The 17,367-nt window shown below is 49.3% G+C and overlaps 2 protein-coding genes across 2 annotated transcripts in view; one reads left to right on the top strand and one right to left on the bottom strand.

The window, feature by feature from the left end:
* The window catches only part of Gpr157 (G protein-coupled receptor 157), a 162,933-nt gene that overhangs the window by 51,843 nt on the left and 93,723 nt on the right, over nt 1-17,367 (bottom strand). The window lies entirely within an intron of this gene.
* On the top strand, nt 218-16,713 carry Ca6 (carbonic anhydrase 6). The gene is made up of 8 exons (XM_051173881.1): nt 218-290; nt 1,971-2,150; nt 4,930-5,078; nt 6,178-6,270; nt 7,533-7,602; nt 8,498-8,655; nt 12,447-12,570; nt 16,643-16,713. Exons 1-8 carry the CDS (start codon nt 218-220, stop codon nt 16,711-16,713), a joined length of 918 nt encoding a protein of 305 aa, XP_051029838.1.

Genomic DNA, 17,367 nt, shown 5'->3' with positions numbered 1-17,367 from the left:
AGACATGGGTTAATTGGCTATGGTAATGCCCGGGGAGGAGGCCAGACACGTGCAAAAGGCACAAGTCAGAAGGGCCATTGTGGGGAGGTGTTGTTCAGTGGGTGCCACAAGGGCGGATCAGCCAGCTGGGCCTGGTAAATTGTTATTTACGGTTTCTGAGCTTTTAAAAGAGGTGCTGCCCAGAGATCCTGCTGCTTTCAGGCCTTCAGCATCCACCATGAGGGTTCCGGTGGCCTTGGTGGCCTCCTTCTTCCTGAGCATCCAGGCCCAGCAAGAGTGGACCTATTCAGGTAAGCAGACACCTGGCACTTCCAGACAGGGTGACAAGGCAACCCATCTGTGCTGGGCGTGGGTCCTGCTCTTTGGGTTCACATGCGTTTTGCTATCTTTGAATGAACAAACAGCAGATTTTCAGCCCCAATGAAGGAGAAGAGACAGCATTCCCCAGCATCTTCCCGATGCCTATGAGACCCAGACCAAAGCACTTGGTCACAGGAGGGTGTGCCCTTCCTTGATCTTGGCATTTGGCTTCGAAGAAAGAATTGTTTAAAAATTGGTTTGCATTATTGGGTCGTATGGAAAGAGAATCAAGTTCTCTGTAAACCAAGAAGGCCTGACTGCAGCTCCATTCCTACCTAGAATAAGACAAATGCTCACACAAAGCTACCCTTGAAGGGTCCTCAACTGCAAAAGACTGAACAGAGCTGGGCATGGTGATGAAAGCCTCTAATCCCAGCACTCAGCAAGCAGAGGCAGGTGGATCTCTGTGAGTTCCAGACCTGCCTGGTTAACACAGTGAGTTCAAGTGTAGCCAGGGTTATGTAGAGAGACCCTGTCTTGAAAACCAAAACCAAACCCCTCAGCGATGTGGTCCTCTGTCTGTAGTGATTGGCCATCATTCCTCTTGCCCCAGAATTATTAACCATCTCCCAAATGGTAAACTTTGCAGCTCCCTCCCCTCCCCTTCCCATTCTCTTCTCTCTCTCCTTTCCCGCCTCCCTTCCTCCTTCCCTCCTTCTCTCTCTTTTTTAAAAGAGAGTATCTCATTACATTGCCCAAGCTGGCCTTAATCCTCTGGGCTCAGTTATACCTAGTGTCACAGGACTGTAATCCCAAACTCCCAAAGACTGAGACAGGGGGATTGCCACAAGTTCAAGGCCTGTCAGAACAACATAGTAAGATGTCCCATAAAACAGGTTAACACCTGGATTCAAAAGAGCCTCCTGCCTCTAAAAAAACCAAACAACAGAAAACAAAGCACCCTCCCCTCATTTCAGCCCACTGAGATCGGGGACTAGGGATATATCCGGTTGTCTTTGCGCTGCATTCTAAGGCAGGATCGAATGTAGCCTAGGCTGGCTTTGAACTTGGTTTGTGGCTGAGGATGACCTTGTACGTTTGATCCTCTTGCCTCCACCTCCCTGTTGCTGGGGTTACAGGCCTGCAGCACCCTTTTAACAGGGTCCTTCTCAGGGACTCTATCCATGTTGTCACCCAGGTGACGTCTCGGCCTTCCTGTAGGCCCAAAGAAGGGGCTAGAGCAAGCAAACAGCTGCCATTTGGGGAAGGTTCCAGCAGCAGAGGAATCTGGGCTCTCAAGTTCGGGACTTGGAAGGAAAGCTATGTTCTCTGGAAATGAGGTCAGGGCTATTGGTAGGCCCAGGCCCCCTTCAGGGCTTTCATCAGCTGTGAACACTGGAAGGGAGAGGCCTAGGGCCTATCTGTAGAGCAGACCCCTGGGTGTGGTCACCAGCTAAGGGCCTTGTGCCAGCATCTGCAAGGAAGACTTGGAAGACAGCATCCTTCCACACCCCAAGCCAAGTCCTCAGCTTAGTTTAGAGCTGACCCGGCCTGCCCTCTGGAAGCCATGCTTGCTTGCAGAAGGCTGCCCCAGAAGACCCTGACCCCAGCCTGCTAAGAAGGGGGCCCATCTGGGGAGCTGGGAGCTGCACCCCACTCTCTGGTTGCAGGGCCTGGGCTAGTGGAGAGCGACTGGCCGAAGGACTACCCTGACTGCGGAGGGCAGAAGCAGTCGCCCATCAATCTGCAGGCAAGGCTGGTGAGGTTCAACCGGTCCTTGAAGCCGCTGACCCTGAAGGGCTACGAGGATGACAATCTGGAGTTCTCCATGACTAACAATGGCCACACAGGTAAGGGGGCACCGGTGGGCCTGGCTGTCTGTGCGGGGAGCAGGTTGTAGCTCTCGTGCCCGGAGCAGCAGGTACAGAGACCCAGAGCCCAGCTCTTGGAAACCCTGGGGACTTTTCAGAGACAGCCAGCAACTGTCTAATCTCAGACACTTGTGAGCGCCTCAGAGGCACCTGTTTTGAAACCTGAAAACCTGTGTTCAAGTCCCGGGGCCTACACTGTGGCACGAAAGAGCCTATTCTCAGAAGTCGGCTGACTTCCATGCAGGCTCCATGGCAGGCACTGCCCCAGCCCCAAATAAATTAATGATGATGATAGTGATAATAATAACAATAATAATAACACTGTCAGGCATGGTGGCATACACTTTAATTCCAGCATTTAGAAGGCAGAGGCAGTTGGATCTCTGTGAGTCTGAGGCTAGCCTGCACCCCCAAGCTTGGCTAAGGAGGCCCATTTTCAGGTCTCTGGAGGCCACGGCACTAATGGCCCAGTGCCACAGACCCAGGTGCTTGGTTCTCGTCCCTTCTTGGTGCTCAGTAGCATACCTGGTTTCTGGGTGGACCAGTTTATTGTCTGCACAGGTGCATATTGCCCCACTGAGACAACAAAACCAAATTCCAGTTATGGGTCGGGTGACTAGTAAGAGGGAGAACAGAGCCATGTCTGTAAGTGGCCTGGACTTCTGAGATCCACAAACTACCAATAAGCCCCTATCTTTTTGAGGTATTGGGAAGGCTCTGTGTATGCAAAGTCTGTGTTCTAGTTTTGGGATGAATTTATAATCGATTTTAAAAGATTTACTTCATTATTTTCTTTTTATTTACAAACTATTTATTAGGTGTACAGTGTTCTGCCCGCATGTATCCCTGCAGGCCAGAAAAGGGCACCAGATCTCTTTATAGATGGTTGTGAGCCACCATGTGCTTGCCGGGATTTGAACTCAGGACCTTGGAAGAGTAGGCAATGCTCTCAATCCCTGTGTGTGGGTCTGTGCAGGTGCCCTTAGACGCCAGGGGCCTCAGATCCTCCTGGAGCCACCCCACATGGATGCTGGGAATTGAATTTGGGTCTTCTGCAAGAGCAATGCTTGTTAATTACTGAGGCATCTCTCAAGCCCAGCCATCAGTTTCTGTAACATGTGGGGAGGGAGTTCTCCATGTTGTACAGTCTGGTTTAAAACTATGCACAAGTGATCCTTCTGCCTGGGCCCCTTGAGTGTTGGGACCACAGACTTGTCCAGCTTATATATCTTTTATGGTTCCATATCTGTTTAGGTGTTTTGCTGATTTTCAAAAAATCAACATACTCATTTTCTTGTGGTTGAATTTTTTTTTTTTTTTTTTTTTTTTTTTTTTTTTTTTGAGACAGTTTTCTGTCCTGAAATTCTCTCTGTAGACCAGACTGGGCTGGAAATTAGAGATTCACCTTCCTCTGCCTCCTGAGTGCTGGGATTAAAGGTGTGCACAGCCATGCCCAGCTTTATTTTTGAATTTTAAGAGTCCTTTATTTTTTTGTAAATTTTTTTTTGGTGTATGAGTGTTTACCTGGGTGTGTTATGTGTACTACCTGTGTACAGTGCCTGTTGAGGCCAGGAGAGGGCGCTGCTCCTCTGGAACTGGGAATGAACCAGGTTCTCTGGAAGAGCAGCCAGTGCTCTCTGAACCTATGAGCCATTGCTTCAGTCTTGCAGTAGACTTTGATCAGTTTATAAACCCTTTCTGGCGGCATTTCATTTACCTTTTCATTCTCTGGCCAGTGCCTTTTGCAGAACAATTTTGTTGTCATTAATGTTTTCTAGGACTTTTAGGGTTAATAGTTAAAACCTAAAGCCTTGCACATGCTAGGCAAACCTGGGGGAGGGCAGGCTATACTGTCAACCCCCCCCCCCAGACAGGGTTTCTCTGTGTAGCCCTGGCTGTCCTGAAACTCACTGTGTAGACCAGGCTGGCCTCAAGCTCACAGAGATCTGCCTGCCTCTGCCTCCTGAGTGCTGGGATTAAAAGTATGGGCCATCACTGCCTGGCTGACAAAACTGTTTGGAAGGTCTGTGCCAGTGAGATGAATATCTCCAATCATTTGACCCAAATAATGTCCCTGTAGTAAGTCTGTAGGGTGTGAGGGGGAGTGGCCTCTCCCTCCAATGAAACCCTCACATTTTAGTGTTAGAATCCCAGTCAAATTAAGTTCTAAGACAAGCGAGAGCTTGTGTGGTCCTGGTGGCTGAGTAACTTGGTTTCTTGTCTGTTGAGGACAAGTTAGGCCACATCATATGAGATTAGAGTTGGGGATCTATGTACTGAGTTCTTAGCTTAGCTCTGCCTCTGCCCAAGTCACAGCATGACACGGAGTCTTCTCTATCCCAGAGTCAGCTTCCTTGTCCACAAACAGGAGTATTAGAGCCCAGTAGGGAGCCACCTCAGAGCCCAGCAGAGTTGGTTCTCCTATGGGCTAGCTAAGAGGCTGCATGGGGAGAGCCATGAAGCAACGCCTCAGCCTGCAATCCTCCTGCCTCAGCCTCCATGGGCTGGGAGTATAGGCATGTACTTTGGACAGTATAGTTTCTGAGCTTTCCCATTTTCTAGGACCAGCAGGCAGATCTGCTGGGCTGTGGTCCTGCCCTGACTTGGTTCTGACAGAGAGGGGTCCTCCTCCCCTTTGGAGACAGCAGTCTAATCCATCAACAACAGCTTGGGCTGCCTTGGGTGTGAGGTGGGGGATGACCCAGGGGTCTGCTTATTGGCAAGTCTGAGCCTCCCTGTGCTGTGCTGCCCCCTGCAGTGCAGATAGCCCTGCCTCCCACCATGCAGATAACAGACTCTGAGGGCACCGTGTTCAGGGCAATACAGATGCACTTGCACTGGGGCGGCGGCTTCTTTGAGCTCAGCGGCTCTGAGCACACCATCGATGGGATCAGGCGTGTGATAGAGGTATGTGATAACCCCACCAGGGTCCCCTGTCTTTCAAGCTCCCGTTGCTTTTCTGTTTGAATATGTCTTTGCATGTTTGTGTTATACAGGTGTCGTATATGTGTATATGCATGTGAGTGTGTGTGTGTGTGTGGGGGGGGGAGAATAGGGGTTGACATTGTCTTCCTCTATCATACATTCATTTTGTTTATGAGGCAGGCTCTCTCACCGAGTCTGGGTCCCACCTCTTAACTAGACTGGCTGGCCACTGAACCCCAGGGGTCCTATCTGCAGCCACTGCCTCAGAGGTGACTGCCTCAGCGTTGATGGTACAGGCGTGCACAGCTGTGCCCAGTTCCTCCCTGTGGGTGCTAGGATTGAGCCCAATCGCTCATGCTCACACAAGTGCTTTTACCAACTGAGCCGGCGCTCTGGCTCTCCCTCTCTTACTGAAATAGCCGACAGGAGTTTGTGCAATTTTGGTGGAATTGTGGTGGTTCAATCACCCCGTGGTTGAATTTATTTTCAGTTCATTGGGAAATTACTACTGACCACTGATTTGTGAGGGAACATAAATGGGCTCTCTCTCCAGAAACTCAGAGCACCGCAGGAGTCTCTCCCCTGCATGGTGGCTGACATTCCTCTGTTTCAACTGCATGTGTGTGCATGCGTACGTGTGTGTGTGTGTGTGTGTGTGTGTGTGTGTGTGTGCATGCGTGTGTGCGTGCATGAAGAGTTTTAGAGCACCTACCTCTTTGGCCTGCATCCATCCTTGGGCTGATTTCAGGCTTCCAGTTGACTTCCTGAGGGAGGGGTTCACTGCTCACTCTCCTCAAGAGGCCTGAGGGGGCATAGTGGCTTCAGCCTCTGTCAGGAGGGAGGTTGGGTCAAGGCAGACCAGAACTGTTACCTTCCAGAATCTCCTCTTTCCATTCCTGGAGAAGTTGCTGGTCTTGCCAGTTGGGGCTGGTAGGCTTCACAGGAGAAGGGAGGTCACAGCTGTTTGTGAGGGGTCGTCTGAGGCCTCAGCTGGAACATCTTCCTTCCCTTTGCCCCTGGAACCCTTGAGAGTTTGCAGTCAGCATACATCGCCCTCAACCTACCTGCTTTCCTCACACAGGCTCACTTTGTTCACTTCAACTCCAAGTACGGGAGCTATGATGAAGCCAGGAATCAGTCCGATGGGTTGGCTGTGGTTGCGGTCTTAATGGAGGTAGGGCTGGAACTATGGTGTGTGTCTACACGCAGGCTGCTAAGCCCTCATGTCCAGATGAGGCGTGCTGTCTGAGTGACTTTATCTTCTTGTCACCTCTCTCAATTCCCCCTTCAGCTTTCCAAGGGAAGCCCCTCAGTGCAGCACGAACCCCAGGGAAGCTCCCTCAATGCAGCGCGGACCCCCAGGGAAGCCCCTCAGTGCAGCGCGGACCCCCAGGGAAGCCCCTCAGTGCAGCGCGGACCCCCAGGGAAGCTCCCTCAGTGCAGCATGGACCCCCAGGGAAGCCCCTCAATGCAGCATGGGCCCCCAGGGAAGCCCCTCAGTGCATCGCAGACCCCCAGGGAAGCCCCTCAATGCAGCGTGGGCCTTTCTCCAGCCCTTGCTCACTCCTGTGTCATGAACCCTGGGTGATGAGATGATTCAGAAGACCTGGGATTCCAGAAGGGTTGACTAGACCCAAACTACGAGTGCTGGGCTATGTGAAGCCTCCGTGCAGCCAGGCTAAGGCGCCAGTGATGTATTTCTGAGAAAATCCACGTGATGGACTTCAGATAGGTGAATAGGAGCAGGCAGGGATCGGGCTGGAGAGATGGCTCAGGCATTGAGAGCCCTGGAGGAGCCAGGTTCCAGTCTCAGCTCTCACAACCAGTTCCAGGAGATCGAATGTCTTCTCTTGGCCTCTGAGGGCACCAGGCATGCACACAGTACACAGACACACATGCAGGCAAAACACCCATACTCATAAAATTAAAATAAATAAATCTAAAACAAATTTAAATAGCAATCAAATTCTCAAAAAACCTAAACATTAACTGTTGCTCTTGCAGAGGGTGGGAGTTCAGTTCCCAGTACCCACATGACTTCTCATAACCTACTGCGACCTCAGTTTCAATGGGTGTGGTGCCCTCTTCTGGGCTCCGTGGGCACTGCATGCAGATGGCAAGTGTGCACACGTGAACACAGGGACACACAGGCAAACTCTGACACCTACTAAAATACGTCAATGAAATCAACACTCATATGAAAGAATGTTCCAGCAATAGGGCTGCAGGAGCAGTTTGGCCTGGGACATCTTGTCTGCCAGAAGCCCTGAGGACAGAGCCCAGGTACTTACTTGGAGCAAGGAGCTTCATCTTGTCTCCCCAGCCTAGCTGAGCCGGACTGCCCCGTTTTCTTGCTCAGCCTTCCCAGCTAGGGAACCAAGCAGCCAGTGGTGGGGTAGTTATCCCTCGTCCTGAGGGCTCTATACTTCTCCCCAGATCGATGAGTATGCGGAAAACACCAACTACAGCCCCATCATTTCTGAGTTGCTCAACATCCAGTATCCAGGTAAGGAACGCCCACCACAGAGAAGAGGATTGAGTGTGGGATGAGAAGGGAAGCCACGCCTGGGCTCTCTCTTCGGAGGGAGGTTTGGAGCTCTTTGGCTGAGGGACCTTGACCCAGCCCTTCCCACTGTAGGTTTAGGAGGGAAACATACCTCTGAGAAACCTGTGTATATATGTTCTTCTCCAGCCCTTAAATACAGGTTTTTTATTAACGTATATGAGTGCTTGTGTGCTCAGGCGCACTCAGTGGTTCAGAGCACTCGCCGCTCTTGCAGAGGCCCTAGGTTTGATTCCCAGCACCTCCTTGGGGCTCACAACTGTCTGCTAACTCCTGTTTCAGGGGATCTGAAGCCCTCTTTTGACCTCGCTGGGCACCAGGCATGCACACGGTATATACACGTGTGCAGGCAAAAACCCCTCGTACAGATATAATAAAAATAAAGAAAAGTATTCTGTTCAGAGGGGAAAGAGACGACTCAGCAGTCAAGAGTGCGTGTTCCACAGTCACCCAGGACCAGATTCAGATCCCAAGCCCTTCTAACAAGCTGAGTGTCCCAAGAGTCCAGCAGCTTTAGCTCTGCTCCTTGGAGCTGGAGTTCCAGGCAGAGCGATTCTTCTGACATTGGTGCTGGGAGCTGCATTAGGGGCTTCTGGGAGAGCAGGACATGCTCTTAACTGCTGAGCTTTTCTAGTCTCCCCTAGTCACCTGGTTGGTTTTGAATTCCTGGACATCTTCCAGGCCCGGTTCTCTGCTCTATCTCATCTCTGGCGCAGTAAACGGGGGGGGGGGGGGGGACGACAGGTTTTCTGTCACTAGCTCTTTTATTCTGTACCTTAGGGGCAGGGGGGGACTTGAACACTCCTTCCCACTCCATACCCTGTCTTCTCTCTCTTAGGAGAAATCACGACTCTGACAAACATTAACATTCAGGACTTGTTCCCTGGAGACACGCGACACTACTTCGTCTACAAAGGCTCACTCACCACCCCTCCCTGCACAGAGAATGTCAAGTGGTTCGTGTTTCAAGATTCCGTCAAGCTCTCTAAGGCCCAGGTAACAGCTGTACCACTTTGTCAAAGCTTCCCTTTGTCTGTCTGGCTGGTAAAGGAACTTCCAGAAGCCCACCCGCTTCTAAGACAGGATCTGATACTGTCTTAGTTAGGGATATTATTGCTGTGATGAAACATCACGATCAAAGAAACTTGGGGAGGAGAGGGCTTGTTTAGCTTACCTTTCCACAGCACTGTCCATCACTGGAGGACGTCAGGTTAGGAACTGGAGCAGGACAGGATCCTGGAGGCAGGAGCTGACGCAGAGGCCATGGAGGAGTGCTGCTCACTGGCTTGCTTCCCATAGCTTGCTCAGCCTGCTTTCCTATAGAACCTAGAACCACCAGCCCAGGGATGGCCCCACCCACAATGGGTTGGGCCTTCCCCCATCAATCATTAATTAAGAAAAGGCCCCATAGCTGGAAATGGAGGAAATGGAGGCATTTCCTCAACTGAGGTGCCCTCCTTTCAGATGACTCTAGCCAGGACAAATACTCCCCGTCCCCACCCCGGTGGAATTGTGGGTAACCTTCAGCCAGTGAGGTGAGCATGGGTGTTGGAGGCACCAGCTGATCCAAGGAGCTTGGATTCGATGTAGTGAAAGGTCTGGAGTCTGAGCCATGGGAAAGCCATTTGTGAAGCCATTTGTGAAGACAAATGTTCCCAGGCAGGTTTGGCTATGTCCTCACCTAGGTCTTGGGCAGTTTACATTCTAGCATCTCATGAACCCAAGGCCAAGGCCAAGGACTTGTCATGTTAAAACACAGCTTTATATTCTATCTTTAAAAAAATTAGTTAATTTCAGTTTGTATGTGTGCTCACCCAAGTGTATGTCTGTCTCTGGAGTACATCTTTGTGTACCATGCACATGCAGGAGGGCTTCAGAGTCCCAGGAACTTAGACACTGCTATGTGGGTGCTGGAAACAGAACTCAGGTCCTCTGCAAGAGCAGCCAGTGCTCTTAACCACTGACCACCTCTCCAGCCCTGTACTCAGTTTGAGCAGAATTGCTCTATCTGTTAGTTGTCCATTGTCCTTCATAATAATAAAAAGTAGTTCAGGCACACAAGTCAGCCAACTTATCTACCAACCTACCTACCAATCTACCTACCAACCTACCTTTCTATCTACCAACTTACCTACCTATCTACCAACCTACACACCAATCTACTTACCAACCTACCTATCTACCTATCTACTTATCAACCTACCTTACCTATCTACCTACCAACCTGCCTTACCTACCAATCTACACACCTACAACCAACCTATCTACCTTCCTACCTACCTACCTATCTACCCACTAACTTGTCTTATCTACTAACCTACATACCTACCAATGTAAGGAGTATGGTTTTTCCGCCCGCCGCCGGTCTTGTCCCACTACCACGCCAGCCCCAATTAACACACCAAGACTCTGTATTTGATATAATGCTGTTGGCCAGGTACTAGTTTCTTATCGGCTAGCTCTGTCTTAATTATTAACCCATTTCTATGTATTTCCATGTGGTCTTACCAGAGAGCCGGCTGGCGTCCTGCTCTCTCCAGACTCTCCATGTTGACTCCTCCTTCCTACTGTCTTTCCTCCTTGTCTCCTAGTCCCACCTATCCAGCTTTCCTATTGGCCAACAGTGCTTTATTCATTAACCAGTATGAGAAACATAATTACAGAATGACATCTCCCATCATACCAACCTACTTACCTATCTACTTAACAAACTACCAACTTACAAACCAACCTACCAACCTATAAACCAACCTACAAACCTACCTAGAAACCAGCCTACCAACCTACTTACCAACCAACATACCTATTAACCTACCATTCTATCTACCTATATATCTACGAGCCTACCAACCAGCCCGCCTATATACCTACCAACCTAACCTCTTCCTTCCTTCCCTCCTTCCCTCCTTCCTTCCCTCCTTCCTTCCCTCCTTCCTTCCTTCCCTCCCTCCTTCGCTCCTTCCTTCCTTCGCTCCTTCCTTCCCTCCTTCCCTCCTTCCTTCCTTCCCTCTTTCCCTCCCTTCTTCCCTCCCTCCTTCCTTCCTTCATTCCTTCCTTCCTTCCCTCCTTCCCTCCTTCCTTCCTTCCCTCCTTCCTTCCTTCCCTCCTCCCCTTCTCCTCCCCCCCCTGCCTCCTCCTCCTGACAGGGTCTCACTCTGAAATCCTGTCATGGCAATCCTCCTGCCTCATCTTCCTGAATGTTAGATTACAGGCATGAGCCACCTCACCCAGCTCTGAGTGGTTCTTGACTTTAGTGAATAGACAACATCATTTGGGGACATATTATGCATCTGTTGAATTGAATACTGAAGCTACCAAGCAAATCTAATATTCTCTTAGTTTGATTATTTTCCCTCAGAAACAAATATTCCTTTCCCTTAAACTTCATTTCTCTTCTTCAGGAGAAGATAGAAAAGGCTTCCACTAGGTAAGGACCCTCCCCCACAAAATGTTAATTAGTAGGCTGGAAGTGTCCCCAGAGATGTGACAAAGGATGGGCCAATTATCTCTGGAAGAATCCAACTTAAATCTCGATCTGGAAGGATTCAACTAGTCATGTTACTAGAAAGAAGCTTGCTTAGCTCCTCGGAGGCCAGACGGGTTCATTTGCCTCAGTGAAGGCTAAGGCAAGAGGTTAGAGAGCTCTAGGCCAGCCTTGGACACACAGTAAGTTCAAGCCAGCCTGGAGTCCAAATATTTGTTTAAACAAAACAAACGAAACCCCCAAAGGCTCAGGAATACTTGTCCAGCACAACAAGGTCTTAGGTTAGATCCCCAGCACTGTGGGGGAAATCCCAAAACCAAGTCAGGGGATTACCAGTCAAATCATGTCAGAATATCTGATGTGCATAAACACATGAGAGATTTAAACACAGAAGAAATACAGCGAAAGGACAAAAAGTATGAAATGGTCAACCAGACTTGGAGATAAAAAACAAGCAGGATTTTTCGGGATGAAACTGTATTAACCACAACTGGCAATTAAATGGGTTTAACAGCACGTTAGATTTAATTCAAGAGACAATAAGTAAATTGAAAGACAGAGGTGGGAAAATAGTCCAACCATGGCCCAAAGAGGAACAGAGGTAGAAATGAGCAAAGTAGCTGAGATGGAGGGTGGGTAGAGACCTATCAGATCTCTCAGGTTCCAGGAGAGACTCAGCCAGGGTGGGTGGCAGCACCTGGGAGGCAGAAGCAGCAGATCCCTGAGTTCAAGGCCAGCCTGGTCTGTACAGAGTGAGTTCCAGGACAGCCAGGGCTACAAAAATAAATGAATAAATAAAGAAATACACACACAAGCAAATATATCATTCATACATACATACATACATACATACATACATACATACATATGTATTTATATAAAGAGAGTTAGCCATAGCCACAGAGAGAGGGCAGGAAACTCAAACTCCCTCTAGGAGGGAAATAAAGAGCCCAAACTTTTGCATGCAGAAAAAAAAGTACTTCAAGGATGTAGACAGAATACGTTTTTAGAAAAGCAAACACTGAGCTTACCTTACCACTTGGTATGTTTCTACTACCTATTGCCTTTGTTCTGTTCAGCAAGTACTTATATAAGAAGACAAGGCACGAGACACCTGGGAAGATGAACGGATGGATGGGTAAGAGCCAGAGTAAAGGCTGGCTGACCACTCAGGACCGCTGCACTCGAGGTTGTCTGGCTCTGCCAGCATCATACACATGGGAGCATCTATCCAACCACTAACCCAGTGCTCTTACATTTCCCAGAGCTTTCCCCATCATAAGTCACTTGGTGTTGCCTGCAGGTATTGAAGCTGGAGAATACTATTAAGAATAAGAACAATGAGACCCTTCATAATATCTACCGTCAGACCCAGCCCCTCAACCAGAGAGTAGTGGAAGCCAATTTCCCACAATTTACTGATAAGTGTAAGTGACATCAACTCTTACTCCTTTTGTGTGACTTGTGGACCTCAGTGTTCTTCCCTTCTCTGGCTGGTCTCTTCTAGCAATAGAGAGGGAAGGAATGCCATTTCAAGGCAGGAATACTCACATGGTCAACGTGGATGGGCAGGGCAGGAGAAGATGGCCAGCACTTGTCCCTCCCATCTCAGTGGGTACCATCTCTTGACTATAGTTGGAGGAGGGAGAACTGGGTGACAAAGATAACCCACAAACTCTTGGATGTGTGTATCCTCCTTAGCTTTACCATGCCAAGTGAGATTGTCTCTCAAGAACCTCTCCCTCCCTTCTCCTGCATTACAAACCCACTCCCAGACCACTTTAAAAACCACAGCTCTACCAACCCACATACAAATTAAGGCCCATTTTAACCCCCGACCCACAGCCACAGCAAAGCATTGCCAACTGCCCGGTGTCTGGATCCACTCACCATCTTCTTCCAGGCTCCCTCCAAGCACTTGGATCTCTTCTCCGGCTCTGTCCTCTACAGTACACACACATTGCCTTCTAGTTCCCAACATCATCCTCTCCATTGCTGCTTCTGTTTACGATGGATATCCCACGGTAATGGCATCTCCAAAATGCGGGGGTCTCTGCTGCAACTGGGCTGCACTTTCACCAACAGCCTCTCATAGGGTCTCTGCATGGTGCCAAGGCTCAACTACTTTGCATTATTTTCAGTCCTGGGCCTTCAACTGCCCCTGAGGCTGTGCCTTCACCAATGGCCCCTCCTGGCCTCTCACAGTGCCACGCCTCAGCGGCTCTCCATGGCCCCTTCATGCCTTCAAAATCAGCACCACCCAGGTGACTCTTACACATGACCAAGTCTAGCTGCCAGCATGAAATACAACCTTGGCCTCTGGAACACAGCTTCTCTGGGTTCTCAGGAAACGCTTTCCAGAAGATTTCACCTCAGCGATGCTGGTCTCTTATTAATCACCGCTAATTTCTTAGCTCCAGCCAACCAGCATTAAGTACCCTAGCAAAGCAAAATTTTGCCTTAGTAGTTCTGGTATCTTGTTAATCACAGCTGATTATCCCAGCTATCCTGAACCGCAGGATCTTAATTCAAAGTAACAGATGGCTCTTTTGTCTTTAAACTGCATCTCTCTCAATATTGTTATCTTCCAAGCTCCAACATAGCATCTCATTGAGGCCCCAACACTCAATGGCTTTTCTAGCACAAAGTTCCAAAATCCTTCCACAGTTCTCCCCAAAACAGGTGTGTCCCAGCAATACCCCACAATGCTGGTACCAATTTGTCTTAGTTAAGATTTCTATTGCTATGATGAAACACTATGACCAACAGGCAGGCTAGGGGAGGAAAGGGTTTATTAGGCTTGCCCTTCAGCATTGCTGTTCATCACTGGAGGAAGTCAGGAAGGAACTCACACAGGGCAGGAACCTGGAGGCAGAAGCTGATGCAGAGGCCATGGAGGGAGCTGCTTACTGGCTTGCTTCCCATGGTTTTCTCAGCCCACTTTTCATTTTTTTCTGCAATAGGGTTTCTCTGTGGCTTTGGAACCTGTCCTGGAACTCACTCTGTGGACCAGGCTGGCCTGGAACTCACAGAGTTCCATCTGCCTCTGCCTCTTGCTCCTGAGTGCTGGGTTTAAAGGTGTGTGCCACCACCACCTGGCTGCTGTTGTTCCTCCTCCTCCTTTTAAGATTTCTTTGATGTGTGGACCTGAGCATGTGTATGTGCCCATGGAGGTCTTTCAGGAGAGGGGCATCAGGTCCCCTGGAAGTGGAGTTATAGATGGTTGTGAACCACAATGTGGGTGCTGGGAATTGAACCCAGGTCCTCTGAAGAGCAGCCAGTGCTCAGCAGCACCCCCAGCCCACCTTCTTATAGAACCCAGGACCAATAGTTCAGGGATGGCTCCATCCAGCATGGGCTGTGCCCTCCCCCACTGATAACTAAATGAGAAAACACCTTACAGCTGGATCTCTCTGAGTCATTTACTCTACTGTGGCTCCTTCCTCTGATGACTCTGGCTTGTGTCAAGTTGACACACAAAAGCAGCCAGTACACACTCACAACTTTGACATCTATTCCTAGCGTGATGTCTGACATGTGGTTCACGCCAATGAAGGTGGACCAGAGAGCGATTAGACTCACTCACTGACCCATCTCTTTGTTCCATCATTTCCCAGGGTTTCATTTTCCTTGTTAAAAATTTTCACTGTTCTTAACTTTTAAATTTTTATTTAATTTTCACTATTCTTGCAACATGTACCAAGAGACCGTTTGGCATTCTGTATCCCACATCTCAAGCACTTTCCATGGAAGTCTCTTTAACTTGCCCTCAGGAGAGAGTGCACATGCCCTAGATTCTCACCCAGACCAGGGTGCTCCCTGGTGTCTACAGGCCCACTTTGCAGCAGGGGCCTCACTCCTCACACCCACCCAGGGGACCTCAAGAATTGTGCCCTGTGCTGATGAAAGTGCAGAGGACAGGTAACCATTTTGCTCTTCCTTCAGACCCAGACTCCTATATAGCCATGAGCAGGTCCACTCAGCCATGTTGAATGGCCCACACGGCACTGCACGCTTCTGTGGAATTGCATCCTGCTTGATCATATGAACTGATAATACCATTTCATGTGATCATTTCTAAACCGACCATATCAAGGGATCAGGTCGCAGGTCAGAGGGCTTGGGATGTGACTTAGTGCTCCTGCATGCTACACACACACACACACACACACACACACACACACACACACACACACAGAGGGAGGGCTAAGACCAGCCAGCTCTGCATCCTCTGTTTCCATGAGACCCTTCCAAATTTGATCATTTAAACCTAATCTCTTTTAAAAGTGTGTGTGTATGGTATATGTACACACGTGAGTGTGTATGTATGTGTGCGGTATATGCACACGTGTATGTGGGTGTGGTGGGTGTGGTGTGTACACATGTGAGCTTGGGTATGGAAGCCTGAGGTCATTCTGAATGTGTCTTTAGTTGCTCCTCATCTAATTTTTTCAGACAGGATCTCACCATGTAGCTCTGTGTGGACTGGAATTTGCTATATAGACCAGGCTAGCCTCAGACTAAGAGATCAATATGTTTTTGCCTCCCTAGTGCTGGAATTAAAGGTGTGTGGCACCATGCCTGGCTCTCCACCTTTTTTTTTCTGAGATAGTCTCTCACTGAAGCTGCACCTTGGCTAGGCTGGCTGTTTACATCCCGCTAGTGCCCAGGCCACTGGGTCACAGCAGCAGCCACAGCAGCCAGCTTTCCATGAGTGCTGAGGAGCGGGGCTCAGACCCCAATGCTTGCATGGCAGGCCCTTATTTTGGAGAGCTGAGAAATCCTTGAGTGAACACGTAAGGAATGGATGAAGCCCTGAGTGGATGTGTGTTGTCTCACCTGGGCACAGCTGTGTCTGATAATCAAATCCTCAGAGCCATGATGACAGCAAAGCCTTCCCCAAAGTAGGGTCAGAGGACGGCACAGCCTTCCTCCGGTCTGCGTGTGAGTGTTGGCGGAGTTGTACAAGTACTGCGTGTTTATCAACAACTGACCAGTGTATGAAAACGCTGGCAAAGGCAGCTTCCTCCTCCAGATGTCCACAGCCTGACCCTGCTCCCAACAGACCTCTTGCTGCTGACCCTAGCTACTGCCTCCTTCTAAGCTGACTGTAATGAACACACTGAGAGTCTGGGTTGTGCGTAGAAGGTGCACTCCACCAGAGTGAGCACAGCTCACACAACCCCAGCTTTCCCCTGTGTTTGTTCTGTCTTCCTTCTCTTGTTGCTTGGGTCAAGTTTCCAGGGCCAAGCTGTGCAGGACCCAGCACTTTACCAGCTTGTTCTCTCTGTAAGCCTCTAATAATTCTCTTCTTCTCCCCCTCCTGCTCCTGAGAGACTGTGTTTCTTTACATGCCTCTGGCTGTCTTAGAACTCCCTCTGTGGACCAGGCTGACCGCCAAGTCTGAGGCCTCCATGCCTCTGTCTCCCAAGGGTTGGGTTTAAAGGCATGCACCACCAAGCCCTGCTTAATTCTTCTTTTTTAATTGATATGTTCTAGTCCACGGTTCCCATTGGCATAAAAAAGGGACTGATGAGAAGCTCTCATACTTGAAGAGAAAGCGCGTTTAATGACCTGGGATTGTCACACTGGCCCTAGGGGCTCACCTGGCCTGTCTCTAAGGAATCCTGGAATTGGGTCTCCTTGCTGACTGCAGTGAGGGTTTCATTAACTCAGGGGGATTACCAGCCATAAAAGGAAGTGAGCTACATCCGATGGAAGAGAAGAGGCGCAGGTGACATCACTGGCGGAAATGGACCCGGACATGAAAAGAATCAAGCCTTTGACAGCCTCCTGGAAATCACTTAAATCTGGGGGCTGGGGACACTGCTTAGTGACAGGGTGCCTGCCCTGACCCTGGGTTTGGTCCCCAGCACCGAAAAAGAGAAAATCATTTGCTTTGATCTAAGTTATGAATCAGTCAACTTCCCTTTAGAAAGCAATAAAGTGATTTTGGAAATTTTCATTTTTAAAAATTCTGTGTTACTATTCTTTTGTACCTCTTTATTTTTTAAAAATTTCGTTTGTGTGTGTGTGTGTGTGTGTGTGTGTGTGTTTTTTGCCTGTATGTGTCTGTGTGCATGTTTGTAGTGCCCCAAATGGCCAGAAGAAGGCAGCGAATACCCCAGGCACTGGAATTACAGCAATGTGGACACTAGGAATCAAACGCTGTCCTTTGCAGGAGCCACAAGAGGCCTTGACCACCAAGCCGTCTCTCCAGCCAC

The sequence above is a fragment of the Phodopus roborovskii genome, unplaced genomic scaffold (genome assembly GCF_943737965.1).
Source record: "Phodopus roborovskii unplaced genomic scaffold, PHOROB, whole genome shotgun sequence".
Lineage (NCBI taxonomy): Eukaryota > Metazoa > Chordata > Mammalia > Rodentia > Cricetidae > Phodopus > Phodopus roborovskii.
The sequence above is the reverse complement of the archived record's forward strand: the minus strand, read 5'-3'. Positions and strand labels throughout refer to the sequence as shown.

Excerpts from the sequence above, each read along its gene's own strand:
- Ca6 (XM_051173881.1), top strand. The coding sequence starts at position 218 with ATGAGGGTTCCGGTGGCCTTGGTGGCCTCCTTCTTCCTGAGCATCCAG. Across the intron at positions 5,079-6,177 it reads GGATCAGGCGTGTGATAGAG|GCTCACTTTGTTCACTTCAA; the intron begins GTATGTGATAAC and ends TTCCTCACACAG. Across the intron at positions 8,656-12,446 it reads TCAAGCTCTCTAAGGCCCAG|GTATTGAAGCTGGAGAATAC; the intron begins GTAACAGCTGTA and ends TGTTGCCTGCAG.